This window comes from Dreissena polymorpha, chromosome 7, assembly GCF_020536995.1.
Source record: "Dreissena polymorpha isolate Duluth1 chromosome 7, UMN_Dpol_1.0, whole genome shotgun sequence".
NCBI lineage: Eukaryota > Metazoa > Mollusca > Bivalvia > Myida > Dreissenidae > Dreissena > Dreissena polymorpha.
In genome coordinates this window covers 74,300,301-74,322,389 of record NC_068361.1, presented here as the reverse complement: position 1 = coordinate 74,322,389, position 22,089 = coordinate 74,300,301, and the positions used below count along the sequence as shown (strand labels likewise).

Here is a 22,089-nt window from a genome sequence, read left to right as displayed (position 1 = left end):
ACACGTCTAGTTTTTCATTGTTTGAGCTGGGTTATGTTTCATAAACAGATATTTCATGCGATTCGTAGAATTGTGGTAGTTTATAAGACAAACTATAGTTGCACTTTAAGTTTTTAATTAGAATTTATGTATAAATATGAAAAATGTTTATGAAAAAAACAAACAAGCATACATGTAAAAGCAATGTTAATAAAATAACTTTAGTTTAACATGTACATCATATAACAATATGACCAACAAATGAATATGAACATTAAAGTAATGAACAAATCATATTAATTGACTATATTTTATTGGTAATAAATATAAAATATTTTAATTTAAATAAACTCATCAAGATATGATCTACACCGATATTGACACATTTAGTCGTATTTGTTTCAGAACCATTATGTTTTTAAGTTTTGTGTGAACAAATTTCTCCTCGTTAATGGGGTTTCCCAACAATGAAAGAATACTGAACAAAAGAAAAAATAAGAAATTGTTTGAATTTGTGTTTTGTTTAACAATCTTATATACTCGCATTAATACTCGTAAAAAACTTAGTATGGTAAAGAAAGGTCAGGAAATATTTGAAAAATTTATATATGGATTTTTCCAACCCATTTGAACTTAAAACACATGTATATGATAAGAAAGTGATCCAAGTGTTTTCTACTCTAAGTACAATACAAACATATTACAACAAAACATATATAAAAATGTAAATAAGTTAGTAAAATAAGAAAGACATATGGGGAATTGTCTGTTAATGATTACAGTGCAACTTTACTGCAATACCTATGCTTTTTGTATAATAATAATTGCTATCTTATCATATTTGATCTGCTGATCTGCTATTGGATACTACAAATGTCCATACAAAATTACTTTACACAATTTAACTTTGTCACATAATACAAAAAAAAATTAAAATCCTAATGTTATTTTGAATTTCAAAACATAAAATTATTTATCAAAATACGTGAAATCTCAAGATCAAATATTTGGCAAGTGAATAAGTTGCGACATTATTTTGTACCAATATTGCTTCACGTTAAAGGGAAGTCACCATCATCTTCGTCAAATGATTTCACAAACTGTTCTAATTGTCTGGCTTTGTTTTTCTGCAGTCGCAGCTTACCAATGTCCTTCAACATGATGGGTCGTCGCTTGAACGAGTGGTACTGATGAACGCGTTTCACACACTGTTTCACCTTCTCTATAATGAGATCTTTGAAATAAAGCGTGTTAAACTCCGTAAGATCAGCTAGTCTGTCAAATTCCTTCTTGTCGTATTGGAATTTGAATGTTGAGTAGGGTCTGTTTGGATCGTCAAAAATGTCAAAATCTGCGTAATCCTTGTCTTCCTTCGTTCGTCTTTTCACTGGCTCAGTACCTGAAAATATGGTTGATCAATGGAACTATAAAATATTTGATAGCTGGTTGTAAAAATAAATTGATTAATTGAGACAAGCTTATCATTATTGACAACCCATTATTTGCTACCAAAGAGAATCGGGTGTATAGAGGGACATACCACAGTATTACCATTCTATGTACAACAATCATAGTGCAGTAGTGCGTATGGTGTCTGCCTAGCAAGAGGGTGGTCACAGATTCAATCCCCACTTTAGGGCGTTCTTTAAATCTCTCCCAAGGATACAAAGTACTGGCTCTACCCAGTAAAGGACTTGAGAGCGTTTCAATAGGCGTTAGGCTTTTTCAATGTAATCAAACTTTAATTATTAGGTTAAAACTGAGTATGAAGCTCTCAATTAGTATAAAGAAATGTGAATATTATCTGTGCAACTCAGTAGCAAACAGAATATGTTGATTTATGGAATTTTCAGAACATATGATATTATTATTGCTTAGATAGAAAACAAATTGCATTTGCACAATATATATTCTAGATTTTTGAGAAACCCATTAATCTGGGGTTAAAACTAAAGTTAACATTTGTAATTTCAATGAAACCACCACAGAATGTCTCAGCGTTGGTGGCAACATAGGAATATAAGGTTAGGCCAAAGTCAAGCGCAATCCAAGAGAAGTTTATTTATTAAAGTTTTTATAAAATTAAACTGTGGAATATATTGTAATAACTCCTTTTTCTTTATACCTCTTTACCGCTAAAAAAGTGACATAAATAAATAATGATGTGTAAATAAATAAGCATAAAGCCAAAAACCTGCATAATTAATCATTTATTGCCCAAATGTTTTATTAACAAGCTCAAAAGGCATTTGAAGGGTCATGGCATGAATGAAAAATTGTACAAATAAACAATTAAAATGCAACAAACCTGCTTTGTTGATCATGAATTGGCGAAATGTGATGTTACAAAGCACAAAATGCATGACGATGGGACAGCGTGGGTCGTCCTTGTTCTCAAACACGTAACACTCCTTGAGACCCTCCAGATCTACCACCCCGGGGTCGATCTTGGGGAACGGGACGTTGTTCAGTGCCGCCCACTCGGAGGCTAGCATCAGCTCCTGTGGGAAGGGCAAGTATGATAACCGTCTTTTATTGTTATTGTTTTATAATTTTAAATGTACTACTTAGGTCATTTAAGAAGCAAAATCAGTTTCAAAACATAATTGTGAAAAAAATATTTGTTAATGAACAATAATTTTTAATTCTGATATGCAAAACTATATTTACATATAACATTGCAAAATAAATATGGCAATGAATTATGATATGTTATTAGCAAACTAGACAATCTGAATGACTAGCCTTGGCTTGTAGTATAGCCTCGCTAAATAAACTTCAATGTATTTTACACCAACGTTGAATTCTCTTCATCCAATTAAAAGGGATTTGTTAAATGTTTGGCAAAATGACGATTTTCAATATACACGTACATTATATTAAATTAAGGAAAATAACACACCTGACTGAAAAAATTTCCAAAATATTGGTTAATTAATGGATAATAATCATTCAAAATCCCTGAAGTAATTAACCGTTTGTAACCCTTTTAATCAACCATTTGGAAAGTATGGATATTACTAATATAAAGTTAATAATGGGCTTGTAAATGCTCTGTGACTTTAAAGTTTCAATAATTGCCTCGTGATGGGATCAAATAGAACTAGAAATCCTTACCTTAAAGGGAAACGTGGTGTCTGATTTTCTGGCACTGAAGTCAAATGACAGGATGATATCGACACCGCGTTGTGGTCGAAGCAACAGCGGATAGGGGGAGTTAAACGAGAGGCCCCCGTCGACAACATAGAGCCTCTTGATCGACGTTGGGTACATCTCAAAGATCCCGTCAAACTTGTCATCACCTGAAGAAATGTGAATACAATACATTTATATACTATTCAATACAGGTCATTGATGAATGGACAAAAGGACAAAAGCTCACACTTCCCCAATTTACCAACTAATTGTTAGACTTAACACTTTCCTTCTCAGAGGCAAAGTGAAAATTGCTATGTGCAAATAGCATTAAAGCAGAACAGTCTGTGAGTAACTCACAGTCTGTTCTGGTTTTATGCTGTTTGCTGCTAATCAGTATCTAAGGGTTGGAAATGAAGCCTTTTTCACTTGATTCTAGTAAAAAGGTCTTAAATTATATTAAAGGGACTACACAATCGCCAAAATATGCATCTAAGTTGTAAAGGGTTAAGTCTAAAAATAAAGAATATTGGCCCTGGAATACAAACTCCACTTTGATTTGTTGTTGGGTGTCTGGGTACATGAATTTGTTTAACTACCAGGCCTAATTGGAAGTAATACTGATATACGAGAACTATTTCGTTTGCTTTGTTAAAATTTTAGATGCGAAGATAGACTTAATATACACAATGGTAGCTATACACTAACATAGATGTAAGCAACCTAAAGTGAACAGGTTAAAAATCCTATTTGAATTGTTTTTCTTACAAAGTTTTGTACATTTTAAATTTGATTTATCATAATGGATTTTTTTCATTTCAGTTGTATTATATATAAATAATAGCTTATGCAGTCAAAAACAGGCAAAGCATTCATATTTATACAAAAGTTTGACAGAGTTTAAAATATATATAATATTAGATAAATTAGTAAGGAAAATAGAGAGGTTTTCATGCCTTAACATGTCAGTTGGGATAACACAATTAAGAAAGCAAACACAAATTGGAGGATACAGAAGTCAAACGTGCATTTGTGACCAACTGGTTTGGTGCAAGAAGAGTATATACCAGTATATGCAAAAACATGTGGCAGTAATCTAGAAATATCTTTGGTTTACATCTACCTGTAACTAACATTTGCAATTCATTTTACTTGTATTACTTTTTGCACATTGTAAAATGTGTACCGTATTTTACCATGTATAACGCGCTACCATGTATAACGCGCATGCGATTTTTTAAAGCCAAAATGGAGAAAAAAAAGAATTCAAGACCAAAAACCCGAAAATTTGGCCGAAAATGGCCGCCATTTTTATATTGCGCAATCATTTAATCTGAGTTTTTCGGGCGCTTAATTTTTTGTTTTAAAGTAGGGAGCGTTTTTACGATCAGGAGCATGGGTTGCATAGCACTATATTTTTTGATAATTTTTAAGATTATTCTCTCGTGAACACCGATATGTCCTTATTGCTGCGCACTGCGCGTGTTTTTTCAAGACCCCTGCGCGTTAAATTCGAACCACCATTACCTATTACTCACATTTGAACAGTGTAACATTTTCATTACCTGCCGCTCACAACATCGTATGACATCTTCTTCTGCAGACCCGCAACATCGCAATGTCCAATTTTACGCAAATCGTCCGTGGATCCCATTTTATTTTTCATCGACTTAAATATTTCCCCATTAAGAGATGCTCCTCATTAAATCCAGTTTGACCCGGTATTTCGCGCCTTCACTGCGTCTAGTTGATATTATAGTGAGACAAACAATACACCCGAACGCTCAATTCCATACAGTTGGCGTTATTGGCGTAAAGCCATTTGACAAATATCATTTGTTTGTCTCTATTGAAAGAAAATAAAACGAGTCTATATCTCTATTGTTGGTTTGTAACCTACGTAGTATACTCGCACAGTAGCATATTTATGCAGAGATCGGAAAATGATTGATAAACGTATTCGTCGTTTCAATGCTTAGGGCCGAGTAATTTCGGCAAATCAGAACTCAACCTATGTAATACACTTGCTCAATTAACCGTTGAACTCCACCTCCGTTCTCTTCAAAAGGTTCGAAGGCGGAGCTTTGCACGTGCTATTATTTAATTGGACGATTGCCATTGAGGAACAAACACACAATTGGTTCGGCATGTTGATTGCTAGACAAAGGAAGCCAATTTTGTCGGCGAGAAACTTGTCGCTTTATTGCTTCAGACAGGAAGCGGCTTTCCTTTGATGACGTCAAACTGTCAATTCACATAGAGTGCAAATTTTCGGAATTGCTAACATTAAACTTTGGATTAAATTATCATTATAAAGCAAAAGCGAAGTTGAAAAATATGATTGAAATAATTAGCCTCAGTTCAAATAAGACGTTTTGCGTTGTAAATCAACGAGTTTTCATGACAACAAAAACTTTAACAAACAATACCGCGACGCACGGGGATCGATATAGCTCGATTTTTTTTAATGAACAATCAATGAAGAAGTGTGAAAACACCAACAAAGACATTTTTTTCATCTTTTAATTTTTGTCAAAACTGTTACTACCCCGTTCATTCCTAACCTTTCCCGCTATATGTTGTTTCGACAACGGCCCCTTCGGTCTATAACATTATAGGGTGTAGTTTTCTGCAATAACAAAAATGGCGGCAATTGTGAAGATTTACGATTACGAAATGGATTTTTTGCAATTTAGCAACCAGGAAAGCGTTGTGTCAATGTATTACGCGCACTGAATTTTTATTTTGAAATTTGAAGGTAAAAAACCGCGCGCTATGCATGGTAAAATACAGTATTACTTATAATGATTAAATTACTTTGAGGCTTGTTAAGATTAACCTTAAAGGGGCAGTCCAACAGATATAGCGTCGTATCGGCGCGATTCGATATTTTGGGAAACTACGAGGATTGCTTATGTAGTTTAACAATACATCCGCTGTGAATATGAGCGTGGATGGTCGTGTGGTCTAGGCAGGAGGCTTTTTACTCCATGAATCCAGGGGTCAGTGGTTCGAACCCTATTGAGGGTTACTTTTTTTCATTTTTTTTAAATTGTGTTATTGTTTTTTTTACTTGAGATTTATAGTTTAAATTTATCAATATAAAGCATGTTAAGCATTTAATGACAAGCTTCAATGCATGCCAAAATCTGTTGGACGGCCCCTTTAAATAAAACTTAAACAAATAAAAATTGTTGATCTTTTGTTTTTAAATATTTTCTTTCTATGTAAAACTTTTATTTAGTGTTTTTTTTATGTTCAGACATGTAAAATGAAACATGAGTGTGTTCAGTGTCTGAATTTGAACAGACACAATCCAATTGCATACATGAATATAAGCACGCCTCCCCCCACACCACCCAAAAAAAATCCCATCTACTGAACAATTAGAAATGCAAGAAATGCCAATTTGTTGTGTTCTGGTAGCAATTAAGTGAATTACGTTCTCTAAAAACACAATTTATCTTAATTTATATTAAAGAACTTCATTTATTAAAGAAGGTAGTATTTATGATTATTTTCTTTTGCATGACTGTCTTTTGGTTTAAATCAAAGCAATTAAGCATACTCAAATGTAAAAGCAACTGAAGGGACTTTGTCTTGAAACGTCAGAATGAGGGTGTCAAAAAAATTCGATAAATTAAATTAAAATATCATAAGATAGACATAAGATGTTTCTGGTACACACTAAGATGGATTGGTACAGTTGTTAACACTTTCAGTGCTGAAACCAAATTTTGAAGGCCTTTGCAAACAGTTTGGATCCAGATGAGACGCCACAGAACGTGGCATCTCATCAGGATCCAAACTGTTTGCTATTCTGAAAGTATTCTTTGAAAAAAAATCGAAGAAAATGCAAATGTAGAAATTCAGCAGAAGACGTTTTAGCAGACGACAAATTTCCCAGCATGCAAAGGGTTAATATGAGCCTCACTCTTAAAAAACAGGATGTAATGTGCATAGTGTCATCCCAAACTAGCATGTGCATTCCACACAGGCTAATTTAGGACCATACTTTATGCATTATGCGGTATTTTCCCTGAGCGGGACTCATATGTTGTTTTTTTGTTAAAGCAGAAAGAAGTCACACTGTTTTTATTTGGGATTGCAATAATTCATGGGATTCAACTATACTCCACGATGGATGGGGGATGTTGCGAATACCTGAGTGGGAACCACCTGATTCACTAGAACACGTTTTGGAGTTTTTTTTGCACTTCCATCTATGCGAGGCTTCTCTTTTGTGAGAGGTGCCAGGATCCATTGAGAACGCTGCTGAACAAGTGAATACAATTCTGCATACCTATTTATTTTGTATGATTTTTGTTGATGTTTGTGAGGGTTAATGGTCTCTGTTTAATTAGGTTCAGTCAAAAAAGCTTTCACTAAAAAGATTTCTTTAAAATGCAATAACATATGAAGTAAAATGGGTATGGTAACCCTTCCCACTCAGAAGCAAAGTGAATATGGCTATGTGCAAACAGCATAAAACCAGAACAGCCTGCGAGTAACTAAATAACCAAGACAGCAACCTTTATGCATTATTTGATTGCAAATATGTTGCAACAAATGCACAACGGACTATAAGTTTCTATATATATATGCAAGTTGAAGGTTATGGGGATAAGCAAAGCTTATTAAAAAAGCAGTTAAAGTAAAAATACAACATTCAAAACAAAACAGGCACAAATGAAAAGTGAGTATGAATCCATAAAATAAATTAAGCAGCAGCTTGCAGTGCCAAAAGAGTACATCAATAAAAAGTGGAAATACCACATATATTTATAGAAAATATAATAAATTGAAAAAAAAATTGCCAATTCGTAAAGGGTTTTGTTTAATCAAAAGTGTATTCTTGATCAATAAGACAAGCATTAAAGTATCCAGTTATCAGTGACATAGTTCCAAGTACTGGATGGCACAGGGGGAGTGGGGGCCATGATTCCCCCCCCCCCCCCTCAAACAAAACTTAAGACAAAAACAAAAGAAAAGAAAAAAGGTTACCATCCACCATATCTTCATCCAGAGGGACAGTTTTCTTCTTTGGTGACAAAGCCTTCAGTTTTGAGCTGAAATAGCTGGAGGCTGTTAAAAAATGAATGGGGTGAAATTGAAAATGTAATTACAGTATGTCTTACAAGTGTTACACTATTTATAATCAATGCACTTACAGAAAGACGGCTAAGATATGTTAGACAGGACTAATATAAACAACCATGAAACTCCCAACTCTCAAGTCAAATAGAAAGGCAAAGCTATGTTAAATACAGTTATAACATAAATTATTTGTTCTTATGGAAATTATCTATAAAGCATTTACTTAACATAAATTAATAGTTCAATTTTTACAAGAGAGCAAAAGACATGACTGCCATTGATACATTTCTCTGTTAAAACAAATTATTTAATTAAATATAATGAATGAAAAATGTAGAAATGGTATAAATAACAAACAACAATCACTGGAAAAAAACATTAATAATGAAATTACGTGCTCTATGCACATTTAATACAAATTGAGGTAATTCATTACAATGGTATTCCTTTCACTTAATTTTACTCTTTCAGTGCTGGAACCAAATTTTGAAGGCATTTGCAAACAGTTTGGCTCCAGATGAGACGCCAAAGAACGTGGCGTCTCATCAGGATCCAAACTGTTTGCTATTCTGATAGTATTCTTAAAAAAAAAAATCAAAGAAAATGCTAATTTTAGAAATTCAGCAAACGACATTTTAGCAGACAACAAATTTCCCAGCATGCAAATGTCCTTGAACTTATAACACCAACACCTATACTTGTGAATTATTGAAAGGCAAAATCAATATGCTTAACCCTTTAACTACTCATCAGCAAAGTAAACATGGCTATACGTAACCAGTATTAAAACAGAACAACCAGCAATAACCTCGTCAGTAAAATTTGAATCAATCTCAGGGAATAATCTAGAATTTACTATCTATGGGTCTCTGAACTCGTAGATTTAGACCAATGAGTCCCAGGCCAAAATTAATGAGTCCACCTTGAAAAAGAATGGGTCCCAAATTTTGAAAGATACCAAGTAGTGAAGGAAATATGTCTAAATCACACTAGCTCAATAACTATACTTGCATTAAACTTTTAATAATCTCGAAAACTTGTTGAAACAAAAAAAAAACAAATTCAGAGTTATCACTATCTTGTTTGCCTTCACATAGGCTATAACATTATCAGTTACATGAATGTAACCTGTTATAACATTTCAACTTGATTCAAATCGATGATAATATTATTGTTAACATCCGAATTGCGAGCTTGATAATATTATTGTTTACGTCCGAATTGCGAGCCGTTTACCTACCATTATTAAAGTTTAGATTTGTTTGCTTTGGATTATTAAGCTTCAACAACTTATTTCGGAGGCATTTTTTCTGTATTATTTATGACTAAGTTACACAAAGTTAAAGCAGGTTATCATCCGGGGACTCGAGATAATATCATAACACATTCTGTTTTAAAGGTCGATCTAATTTGTTCTTATTATATATCAGCGGCTCGACTAGAGCCAATCAAAAGACTTGCTGGAGTCTTCAAGCCTCATTCGGTTAAACTTAGCGTTCATTGCTATACTTTTGACTCGTACACAAGATGGTTCATACCTATCGTGATTCGCGTATGCGTTAACGGATACAGTTCAGCAATACGTCCAAATGGACGCACATATTTCAAAACGATGCGTCTATTTCGATATTTGTGCGTCATAGACCCGGGACGCACATGTAGATTATTCCCTGCAATCTGTAGTAAGAAAGGTCTTTACATTTATTTGATTTTCTTGGGGACTACAAACAGGTCAAAGTGAGTATCTTAGTGGTTAAGGGTCAAACATTTCACATACCAGCTAATTTGTCCTCGTTTTTTTTCCCATCAAGAGAGGTGAATGGGGAGAACGGATATGCCTTGTACAGCGACAAGCCTCTCATGAAGTTATGAACACTGGCCGCACGGCCGTCTATGGACTTCAGTAGCGGGCTGTTTTCAAGCATAGAGCTAAACATCGAGCTGAACCAACCCTTGCTTTTTGTCTGACTTCCATTGGAGGTTGCGGAGTCCGGGTGGCCATTGTTGTTTACTGGTTTGGGTTTTTTACTGGTCCCTTCGCTTTCGCTCTCATTGTCACTGGCGTCGCTTGATTCGTCACTCTGGCAGGACATTTCTTCTGACAGCTCCCTTTCTGTGAAAGTGTTGTAAATGCAAGCCTCGTTTGGGAAAAACTGGGCTTAATGCATGTGCATAAAGTGTTCTCCCAGATTCGACTGTGCAGTTTACATAGGCATATCAGGGACAGCATGTTCCACTTATACATTGTTTTTTTGGTTTAAAGGAATTTTTTCTTAGGGAAACTCCAGCTTAGGCGAAGAGTGTTGTCCCTGATTAGCCATCGTGGACTGCACAGGCTAATCTTGCATGACACTTTTTTTTCGCACATGAATTAAACCCGGTTTTCCAGAATGAGTCTAATATTATATGTGTATCAAAAACACACAAAAGAAATAAATAGACAATAACTGATTCATAAATAGCATACAAACAGTACACTCTTATTGACTGAGGCTGTAAATTGTGTGGGTAGGGACTATAACACTGTTGTATCTACATGTAATTGACTTTCCTACATGGGATAAAACAGTGTCATGCCAAGGTCTGGCAATGCAAAATAATAAGGTGGCCCACAATTGCAGATGGTAGTATTATATGTACCTCAAATGTTTTATTCTGCAAATTACTACTAATAATAAAAGAAAACACATTAATCTATAAAAGAATCTCACTTCTTTAAAGAAGTAGTTGGTAGGTAAAAAGCGTTTTAAAAAGTTCCATATGACATGAACTTAACTTAAATTTAAAAAATCCCTTTTAAAATACATTCTGTTTTAATTTCTGGGAAAATTTGGCTTAATGTAATTGCATAAATTGTCGTTCCAGATAAGTCAGGGATTTCACTTTTCACTTTTATGGTATTTTTTGGTTTCAAAGAAAAACCCAGTTTTAGTGAAAAATGTTGTCCTTGATTAGCCTATGCAAACTGCACTTGCTAATCTGGGATGACACTTTATATGAAGCAAATGCATTAACCCTTTGCATGCTGGGTAATTTGTCTTCTGCTAAAATGTTGTCTGCTGAATTTCTAAAATAAGCATTTTCTTCATTTTTTTTCAAAGAATACTATCAGAATAGCAAACAGTTTGGATCCAGATGAGACGCCACGTTCTGTGGCGTCTCATCTGGATCCAAACTGTTTGCAAAGGCCTTTAAAATTCGGCTCCAGCGCTTTAAGGGTTAAGCCCAATTTCTTCACAACAAGACTTATTTATAAACAATCTATAAACATTACTCACCAAGGTCGGCTCTTTCTTGCTCAAGTGCTTCTAGCTCTCCGACTTTCTTGTCATCGTGAATCAGTCTCTTGATCTGTATACAAAATGCACTACCCCAGACGCCTAAAAAAATACACCAACAATTCTAATTATACATTTCACTATGTAGGCATACAATTTATGATTCTACATTAATACTAAGGAATACATTTTCTTTACATTCTACATTACCCTATTAAGTATAACTGTTTATTTCTATATCATACTATTCAGAATAAAAAGTGTCAATCTACATTTGACTTTTTAGCATTAAATATTCTACATTTCACCATTCCCTATAAATTTATTATTTTTATCATGCAATTCTTAGCATAAAATTCGTTTTTCTTCCTTTGAAAATTCACCACAACATTTCTGATTAAACATTTACGACATTTAACTCCCAGAAATTGGTAATTTAAATGTTTACTTAATGTATTAAATACATAGAAAAATTATGGGTATATGATTTAACAAAATCTAGTTACCGGTAATACAATTCTTTATTTTTATATGCAATCAAATAAGTATTGTTCATATTAGAGTTTTTCCCATGCTAACAAGGAGGATTTTTTTCTATTGAATTATCAAACAGAGACAAAACGACAAAGAGTACTTTTAGTTAAAGAAAATTTCGTTTCATAGAGTTTTTCTGGTGATCGTTTATTATACATGTATATCATATTCTTCACAAGAAAACAATAATTTTTCATTTCACTACACAGCATAAAATATTTCAAATTTCACTATTCCGCATAAAGTTTGTAATCTTTATACACCACATGTAAGCGCCAAATTCTTGCTCTACATGTGAATATTTACGACAAAATTTCTGATTCAACATTTCTTCTTTAAGCATAACAAAGTCAGTGCACACCTTGAAGGAAATGAAGTGGGGGCTCCTCATGTTTCTTTACAAGGTGCCCCATGAAGAACTTGCTTCCAAACAGCTCAGGCTTCATGAAGGTCCCGTACTTGGGCATCCCGATCTCATATGGGCTGAACTCCATCCACTCTAGAGGACAAAAAGTGATCATGATGTGGCTTATACAGATATCATATATTTACTTTGATTGATTTAGCTTTAAGTCTTGAAACTGGTTAAGGCAGACATAGTGAAACAGTAAATGTAAATTATTATTTTCCTTTTTTTTCCACATTTTTTTTTACAGTGAATTAGCAAGTTTAGATCAGTGATTTCTTCTCATAAACCATGTAAAGCATAAAATAAATTGATGAATTGAGTTTATCAATTTATGATTTAAGTCGTCTCACACAAATATCATTGATGTAGATGCTTTGATATAAAGCATCTACAGACCAATATTTCAGTAAGAGAAGTTTCATTGTTCCATTAACACATTTACTTTATTTACTTCTCTTAAGCCCAAGCAGAGAGTTAAACAGATTTTAAGCAACAAAACTCACCATGGAAGACTATTGCTGACAAGTGCTTCCTAACAAGCAGTCATGAGTACATTGGCCTTGTTAATGCCCTTTCTAAACCCAATTAAGTTGAGTGTAAAAGACGGATTTTAACCAACAAAACTCACCATGGAAGACCATTGCTGACACCTGCTTCTTCACATGCAGGCAGGAGTACATTGGCATCGGTATGGCCCCCTCTTTGAGCTTCTCCTGCTGGTCACTCAGCTTTGACTCCAGTCTCTGGATCATTGTGTACAATGCGATAAACATAATTATCCCTTTACCACTTAGATACGTTTTCATTTTCAACCCTACGATACTGATGAGCAGCAAACAGCATAAAACCTGAATAGACTGCAAGTTACTCGCAGGCTGTTCGGGTTTTACGCTGTTTGCACATAGCCATTTTTACTTTGCCTATGAGTGGGAAAGGGATAAACCACAATGAAAGGAAAATCTTGATTTGATTTAGACCAAATCATATACAGTTAAATTGTTATCATTTGTGGGATGCTATTTTTTGTTAATTTCATAGGTATATACCCATATGTTACTTGCATAGTGACTGATTTAAGTTTGTATTCTTATTCATATTGGCTGTACTAAACATTGAGTTTTAAAATTATTCACAAATTGAAATTGTTCAATTGTTAAATTTATATCATACTTAAATGAACCAAAATATTTTACATTGAGTTAAGAGGCTTGATATAAAAATAATAATAATTCCAAAATAAAATTAAATGTTAAAAAAAAATCAGTTATGAAAGTAAGCGTACTATAAATAGTTAAATGACCAACAAGGTTGCATAAATTTTAAATTTTTAACTACACCTACATTCTTCAAAAGCGTCTCCCCCACAAGATGTCCAAACAGATCTGTGAAACTGACCGGCTGCCCCTCACGTCGCTTTTGCCGCACACGTGACAAGTACCGGAGTAGACTGGTTGGATCCAGCAGTTTCCAGACCCAGGTGGACTCTATACTGTCCCTCAGCTCTTGACGCAGTTCTTTGGGTGATTTTTTGGGCCAATCCGGGTGGGAATATAAAGTTGATAGATACCTGCAAGATTAACCCTTTACTGCTCAGATATGCTTTTTACCTGTTTATGGTTGTTTAGAAAGTAAAATTATATTAATGACCTATCTTAACCCTTTGCATGCTGGGAAATTTGTCGTCTGCAAAAATGTCGTCTGCTGAATTTCTAAAATTAGCATTTTCTTTGATTTTTTTCAAAGAATACTATCAGAATAGCAAACAGTTTGGATCCTGATGAGACGCCACGTTGTGTGGCGTCTCATCAGGATCCAAACTGTTTGCAAAGGCCTTCAAAATTCGGTTCCCGCACTGAAAGGGTTAATAGATTCAAGTTTAAAAGGCTTTATTTCCAATTCTAAGATACTGATGAACAGAAAACAGCATAAAGCCTGAACGGCCTGTGAGTGTCTGGTTGTTTACAGCCATTTTCACGGTGCTTCTTGAAGGAAAAAACATTACAAGTGGATACAAGGGCAGATCCCTGGTCTAGTGGTAACCCCCTTGGTGCCACAACTCAAGGGACAAGGTTCAGACCCTGACCCTAACCTTACATGAAACATTAAAACTACAATTCTTAAATGTATAAACTATATAAAACAAGACTATTGCCAAGCTATATATGTCCCCTACCAGCTCCACCATTTTCAAAAATTTCCACCATTGTCAAAAAAAATATAAAAAAAATAATTTAATTTTTGTTGCCATAGTAACCAGAATTTTTGACGAAGGAACAAAATGAAATGATGTGCATAATGTCCATATTGCCATCTATCCATGTTTCAAGTTTCATGAAAAATATGAAGAACTTTTCAAGTTATCGCAGGATCCAGAAAAGTGTGACAGACAGACTGACTGACTGACAGACAGAGTGCAAACCATAAGTCCCCTCCGGTGAAACCGTTAGGGGACAATAATCCCTATAGCTAAAACAATACTTAAACAAGACTATTGCCAAGCAATATATGTCCCGTACCAGTTCCACCATTGTCAGAAATATTTAAAAAAAATGTATTTGTTGCCATAGCAACCAGAACTTTTGACGTAGGAACAAAATGAAATGATGTGCATAATGTCCTTATTGCCATCTATCCATGTTTCAAGTTTCAAGAAAAAATATGAAGAATTTTTTTAAAGTTATCGCAGGATCCAGAAAAGTGGGACAGACAGACTCATAAACAGACGCACAGAGCACAAACCATAAGTCCCCTCCGGTGAAACTGGTAGGGGACAACAACACATCTAAGTATTCTACACTCCACTTACCAGGCTGACCCAGACAGTCCCACATTGTACATGACCATGTCAGATATCTGGGATTCTACCAGGGCGCTCATCACCCCGGAGAATGCCGTCATGGCTCTGAATCCACCGCCAGAACCTAGCACCCCTATGATGGGCACCTGTCTCAACAAACAACAATAAGCAAATGTTTATGTTGCAAAATTTGCCCATGTCATTTACATAAAAGAAAGATATATACCACCTTTTTTTATTTTCTTACCTTGATCACACCTACCCCATATGCACTCCCTTTATGTAAGGAATCTATGTATCAAGTTTCATTCATACAACAGCTCAATTTGTTTTTAAGTAATTAAATGCAAGATTTTCATCAACATCAATTAACAGTGACCTTGTGTGAAAAATTGCCAGACCACTCAGATAGGGAACAAAAGCAGACCAATGGTTTTTAGATAAGCATGAGAACATGAGTTTAAAATTATGTGCTTTGTGTTTTATTCTGTATTGTTAAGAAATCATCCATGGTGGTACACACAAAACATTTCTTGATAGTGTACTTCATGTTCATGAGCTGCTCTCTGAGGAATCAGGGCTTCATGTGTAAAGTGTTGTCCCAGATTATCCTGTGCAGCCCTTGAAGGCTAGTCAGGGACAACACTTTCCGCCTAAACTAGATTTTCCTACAGATTTTTCCCACTTCCTTTAAAGTAAAATACCATTCAAGTGGAAAATGAAGGGCCTGATTGGCATGTGCAGACTGCACAGGCTAATCTGGGACAATATTTTACGGCACATGCAGAAATGCCCATTTTCTAAAAGTAAGGCTCAAATAGTAGCTGTTACTGCGTACCTCATTTTCATTTAAAGGAGCATCGTCCCCCAGTTGGACCTTCATTGCCTGATACACACAGGACCGTCTCTTGTCCACAAAGTCTTTCTCCTCATCACACAGTGTGAGACTGTAACGCAACTGGGAATTGTGGCTGAAATAACAATTAGATGGGAATCGTGGCTGCAAAATCAATCAAAATGGGAATTATAGATAAAATAGCAAACAAATGGATAATGGCAGACTAAAATAGCATTCAAAATTGGAATTGATTGCTTCAACAGTAAACAAAATGGGAATTGTGGATAACATAGCGAACACGTGGGACTAGCAGACTGGGAATTGTGGCTGCAATAACAATCAAATGCTAAATGTGGGTAAAATATAAAAAATAAAAAGGAAACTGCAGCTGCAACGTCTAAACTATCAATCAAAAATGGAAATTGTGGCTAGCAAAGCAATCAAAATGGGAATTGTGGATAAAAATGTAATCAAAATGGGAATCAAAGGCTCAACTAGCAATCAAAATGGGAATTATGAATCAATCAGCAGTAAAAATATGCTTAGTGACAAAAATAGAAAACTAAATTGGAAATGTGTCCAAACAATCAAAATGTAAACTTGCGGCTAAAATAACGATCCAAATGGGAAATGAGATTAATAAAAGCAATCAAAATCGGAATTTATACTAAAAAAAAACAAACATTTAAATTGGGCATTGCAATCCTCTTTATCTGACTAATGGATTTGTGTGTGCATGTAATTTGATGAAGGATTACAGTTTGTCAACCAGTTCCAGATAATCATCAGTTCCGATTAATTTGTATTTAATAAGTGTCTATGGTAAACATTAGGTAAAGGGATAAATTTAAAAAGTTTTAGCAAGAAGGCTTTTGTATTATGCTTACAGGGGGGGATAAATGCAGCAAAAAGTTAACCGGAACTGATTGAATGAGTTATGTTTTGAAATGTGCATATGGATATAGAAGGCTTTATTATTTTCAAATAAACTTTTTGCTGATTGAAAACAAATGCCATGACAATGTTTTGAAATACTAATTCTGTAAGTTGAATGATTTTAATAATTTTCCGAAGGGTGAACTTTAATTGGCTATTTTTGACAAAAAACTGCATATGTTGTCCGGCCTTACCTGTTGTAATACAAAAAAAAATTTACCCTTTATTTTTACAACTTTTCACATTGACACTAAATCCCTAAATAAATTATTTTGGTTAAAAGAATTAAAGTTTTTTTGCCGGGTTATTCTAAACTGGTTGACTGACTGTATCAGTGTCTGTGACACATTTTGCTATATAACAGACAGGTAACAAACAATAAATGTATTTAAAGCAGACTTACTCTTCTTCCGTCCACATTTCTATATCAACTTCTGATGTGCCGTTGAATTTGACTCGCTCATATCTTGGCTTATCCCGCGGCATGTCTTTGAGAGAAATTGTAACTGTTGATAAATGCTCGTCGATTGTGTAGTTAGCGTCCATTAGAGTAAGTTCTGTAAAAAAAAAACTACCAGCATTTGATTCCTGATCTTGAAATTTTGAATAGACAATAGCATATTTAATTGCATTATTTACATTGATTTCACAACAAAACAGTGGTATTTTGGGGGCTTTTTTAATCGTCAATAAAATGAAATCGGTTATGCTGAAAGTACAGACAGAATAATACAAAATAATTCAGAAGATGTTATTAACTGTTTTGTTGGATAAAATTACCAAAATGATGTCCACTCCAAGTTTGATGTCTAAATTATTCCAAATTCACAAAATGCAGTGATAATAGTACAATTACAAAACAAAATGCCACATTCTCTGAGGATAAACTACATGCATACTTTATCATTGCATTATGTGAATTTGGAATAATTAGAATGTTTGTTTATTTAACTTGTTTGGACATAGACAACTCCACTTTATTAAATGCAGCTGACAAAATGACAGAAGACAATAATAAAGACAAAACTGGTCAAAGTCACATTCCTTTTTTTACAATCAAATACACACTAAGGTCTTTAAACTATGAAAGTTTGAGCGATTTTCAGTAGATACAGAGGAGCTATATGCACACAATTTTGGTACTATATCTTCTACAAAGGAGAAACTAAGAGCCATAATTCTGCCAAAACTTGTTGAAGCCTTAATTTTTTTTTTCACAATCATCTGGACATTAAGGTCATTCAATTCTAAAAGTTTGAGCAAGATCCTCTCAGTTTATGAAGAGAAGTTGAAAAAACAAGCTTCTGTATGTATATACTTATGGACAGACAAGTGAAAGGCCCAATGGCATACAGAAAAATAGTTCCTCAAATTATTCTATTCGTGAAACGTAAAGCATAAAATTATAAGACAACCTTGAGACTTAACTAATAAGAAAAATGTGAAATCTTGAAGCAAACATGTGCATAGGTTTAATGAAAGTAGGAAAACAGAACTAGGGACTTTAATGGCCAACCCAAAGTCACCAAGTACTGGTTCTACCCAGGAAATAGACTCAAGAGCCTTAAATATGCCATATGCTTTTGATTCAATAGAGCTACAATAAACAGGTGTAAACTAAACTAATAAATGTCTTTAACCAGACATACCCATGTCATTTTCTTTATCTGGGTCGAGAAAGAAACGGAAGGTCTCATTCCAGACTGGGTTGATATCATTGTCGATCGCCTTGGTCCTCTGTACACCGTGAGGAGAGTTCTTGATTGTCACTTTGATATAGGGATCTGGCACATCAACTGCAATTTACCAAGATAAAGGGATGACAACATTTTTATTAAAGCTACTTGGAGGTACAAATAAGGACTGACAAACCGTCCACTGACTGACTGATAGATCAGTTGATGGATGGGCAGAGAGACGGACAAAGTAATTCCCATATGATCTCCCACCTCCCTTAGCAATATGAATAGATGTTGGAAAAAGAGCTATTCTGTGGGTACAAAATTAAGCTTACCCATTTAAAATCTATTCAAAATCACATAGAGTATCAACTATGATTGTAATTATCAGGCTTGGAATGCATCTACGATTGGAACTTAAAATGTGACAGCATTGTTGTTACCCACATTTTAGAGATTGGTACTTAAAATGAGACATAATAATTTTGTTACTTCCCACATTTTAGAGATTGGTACTTAAATGAGACAGCATTGTTGTTACACACATTGTAAAGATTGGTACTTAAAATGTGAGGTCATTGTTACTACCCACATTTTAGATATTGGTACTTAAAATGAGACAACATTGTTACTACCCACATTTAAGATGAGTTTTCCCAAAGATGTGGAGTTCTGGATTACAACGATTCACAAATCAAGGAAGTATTTTACAATAACTTACTGAAATTTTTTAGTGATGAGCCTTTCGTGATATTGTAGCCTCTTAGTACTTTGATGTTTAAAATCATGCATGGCTGGTGGTCTACCTGAAAACATACAAGCATTTCATTTATGAACACTGGAAGGGCATTCAAATAGGAGGTCAATACAGGTTAAACATCCAACATAAATAATATTCCATGCACGCATCAATTTTTTTATGTCCTTGTACGCCTGCCAAATTAATGATTTTCTGTTATAAAAGTACTTGTTTTTCACCTTAAATTTAATAAATGGTGTTTAACCCAAACTTTTTTTGTTATTGTCCAATCATATTAACCCATTTATGCCTAGCGTCTAGAAAAAAAGGCCTTGGCAAACAGTGTAGACCCAGATGAGACGCCGCAGGGTCTGCGCTGTTTGCTTAAAGGAATTTCTGTAAGAAATATTCTAAACATTGAAATCAATGTACTAGACATCCCTAATTTTGGAAATAAATTGATCCAATTTAGAAAGGGCCATATCAGCAGTAATAGGCCTTTTGTGACTTGTAAATCAAAGACAATTATTATTGTTTATAGGGATAACATGCAGATACAATAAAATAGTACAAATGTATACATAATAGAAAGTGTCAATGTTTAACAATTAGTGCATGTAAATATGTCAATTTACAAAAAAATCAACATTTTGCAGGTAAATTGACATAATAACTGACTCGTAACCTCCATAGTCAGATTTCTGAAAAGACCTACTTTATAATAATGCTGTTTACGGCTAACAAGAAAAAGAAAATGATGCATTATACTAAAACTGACTCTCACTTCAGAAACATAAAAAGCTTTGTCAAAGATGTGAATTGCTTTGTTCAAGGGAAAATAATTATGTAATGCATGGATAACTGTGGACCAAAAAATAATCTTGCACACCTACTTGCCATGGTGATCACATAGTTGAAGATTAAATTAAATTACTTGAGAAAATTGTATGTAGTTAAATCAACAAACAATTGACCTTCATGTGGACAAACTGACCGACCAACTTGGTTGTTGCCGGGGTACTAACTATTTGAACAATGACTTCTGAAAGCATGTTTTCCACTTTCAATTACAAAAAATGGTAAAGATAGTTTGGATGTTGTTATGTCAGAATATAGACAAACTATTACATAACATAAAATAATGGTTAAGGCCTTTTATATTTTCTATCAAAAGTGAATGAAAAACATTAACATAATCTATTTGGGAAAACCAATGTTTAATACTTGCATTTACACCAATGACAGTGCTTTCAAATTAATGTGTGTTCCAATACAGTGAACTCCTAATCCTCTTAACCCTTTGCATGCTGGGAAATTTGTCGTCTGCTAAAATGTCGTCTGCAGAATTTCTAAAATTAGCATTTTCTTCGATTTTTTTCAAAGAATACTATCAGAATAGCAAACAGTTTGGATCCTGATGAGACGCCACGTTCTGTGGCGTCTCATCTGGATCCAAACTGTTTGCAAAGGCCTTTAAAATTCAGCTCCAGCGCTTTAAAGGTTATATTGAATGACATACCAAATTAATTTCCCTCAAATGAACCTGTCATAAGATAAAACAACTATTGTTCTTTGGGATTGCTCACATATGTTTACTAGACATCATTTTTCAAGGTTAGATTAGGACAATATTTGTTCAATTTACTATTCTGATATTAAGCTTATCTGCAACACTTTGAGCTTTGTGAATAATTGTGTTTGTAATGAATATATTTTTTTGTATCTCAGAAAACTCATATTTAACACAATGTAGGCTCTTATAACAATAGGAAAACTCAGACTGTACAAACCAACATTACTAAACAAACGCATAAAACACACTGAAGGCTCCATGAAACATACAACCTCATATAACATGTACTGTATACTCATATATAACTCATACTGTTTCATTATATAACTATATACACTCATATAGCTCCTTTCACAACACAAATTTGTGAAACCCACACTCTATGGTTGTATCGATACACAAACACATTTAACTCACATTGTAAGGCCCAAAAACTAGGCAAACACATATTACTCACACCATAATTATGGTCCAATAACTATACAAACACATATAACTCATATTGTAGGGTCCAATAACTATGCAAACACATATAACTCACACCATATATTGGTCCTGTAAGTATACAAACACATATAACTCACATTGTAGGGTCCAATAACTATACAAACTCATATAACTCATACCATATGGTCCAATAACTATACCAACACTTATAACTCATATTGTAGGGTCCAATAACTATACAAACTTATATAACTCATACCATATGGTCCAATAACTATACAAACACTTATAACTCATATTGTAGGGTCCAATAACTTACAAACTTATATAACTCATACCATATGGTCCAATAAGTATACAAAAACTTATAACTCATATTGTAGGGTCCAATAACTATACAAACTTATATAACTCATACCATATGGTCCAATAAGTATACAAAAACTTATAATTCATATTGTAGGGTCCAATAACTATACAAACTTATATAACTCATACCATATGGTCCAATAAGTATACAAACACTTATAACTCATATTGTAGGGTCCAATAACTTACAAACTTATATAACTCATACCATATGGTCCAATAACTATACAAACACTTATAACTCATAGTGTAGGGTCCAATAACTTACAAACTTATATA

General features: G+C 34.1%; 1 protein-coding gene across 8 annotated transcripts in view; it reads right to left on the bottom strand.

Annotated features, from left to right (window-relative positions):
- Nucleotides 1-98: 98 nt before the first annotated feature.
- The window catches only part of LOC127839039 (cytosolic phospholipase A2-like), a 50,919-nt gene continuing 28,928 nt past the window's right edge, over nt 99-22,089 (bottom strand). For 7 of the 8 annotated variants that reach the window (XM_052367183.1, XM_052367182.1, XM_052367186.1 and 4 more), the window contains 15 exons: nt 19,404-19,488; nt 18,653-18,799; nt 17,407-17,560; nt 16,068-16,200; nt 15,239-15,375; nt 13,774-13,999; nt 13,061-13,175; nt 12,385-12,522; nt 11,490-11,591; nt 9,989-10,324; nt 8,119-8,199; nt 7,279-7,389; nt 3,097-3,281; nt 2,288-2,480; nt 99-1,378 (listed from right to left, as the gene is read on the bottom strand). In XM_052367183.1, the coding sequence (XP_052223143.1) occupies nt 1,032-1,378; nt 2,288-2,480; nt 3,097-3,281; nt 7,279-7,389; nt 8,119-8,199; nt 9,989-10,324; nt 11,490-11,591; nt 12,385-12,522; nt 13,061-13,175; nt 13,774-13,999; nt 15,239-15,375; nt 16,068-16,200; nt 17,407-17,560; nt 18,653-18,799; nt 19,404-19,488 (2,490 nt within the window). In that variant the 3' untranslated portion in view covers nt 99-1,031. The remainder of the gene's footprint in view (nt 1,379-2,287; nt 2,481-3,096; nt 3,282-7,278; nt 7,390-8,118; nt 8,200-9,988; nt 10,325-11,489; nt 11,592-12,384; nt 12,523-13,060; nt 13,176-13,773; nt 14,000-15,238; nt 15,376-16,067; nt 16,201-17,406; nt 17,561-18,652; nt 18,800-19,403; nt 19,489-22,089) is intronic. The other variant, XM_052367184.1, reaches the window with a different exon arrangement.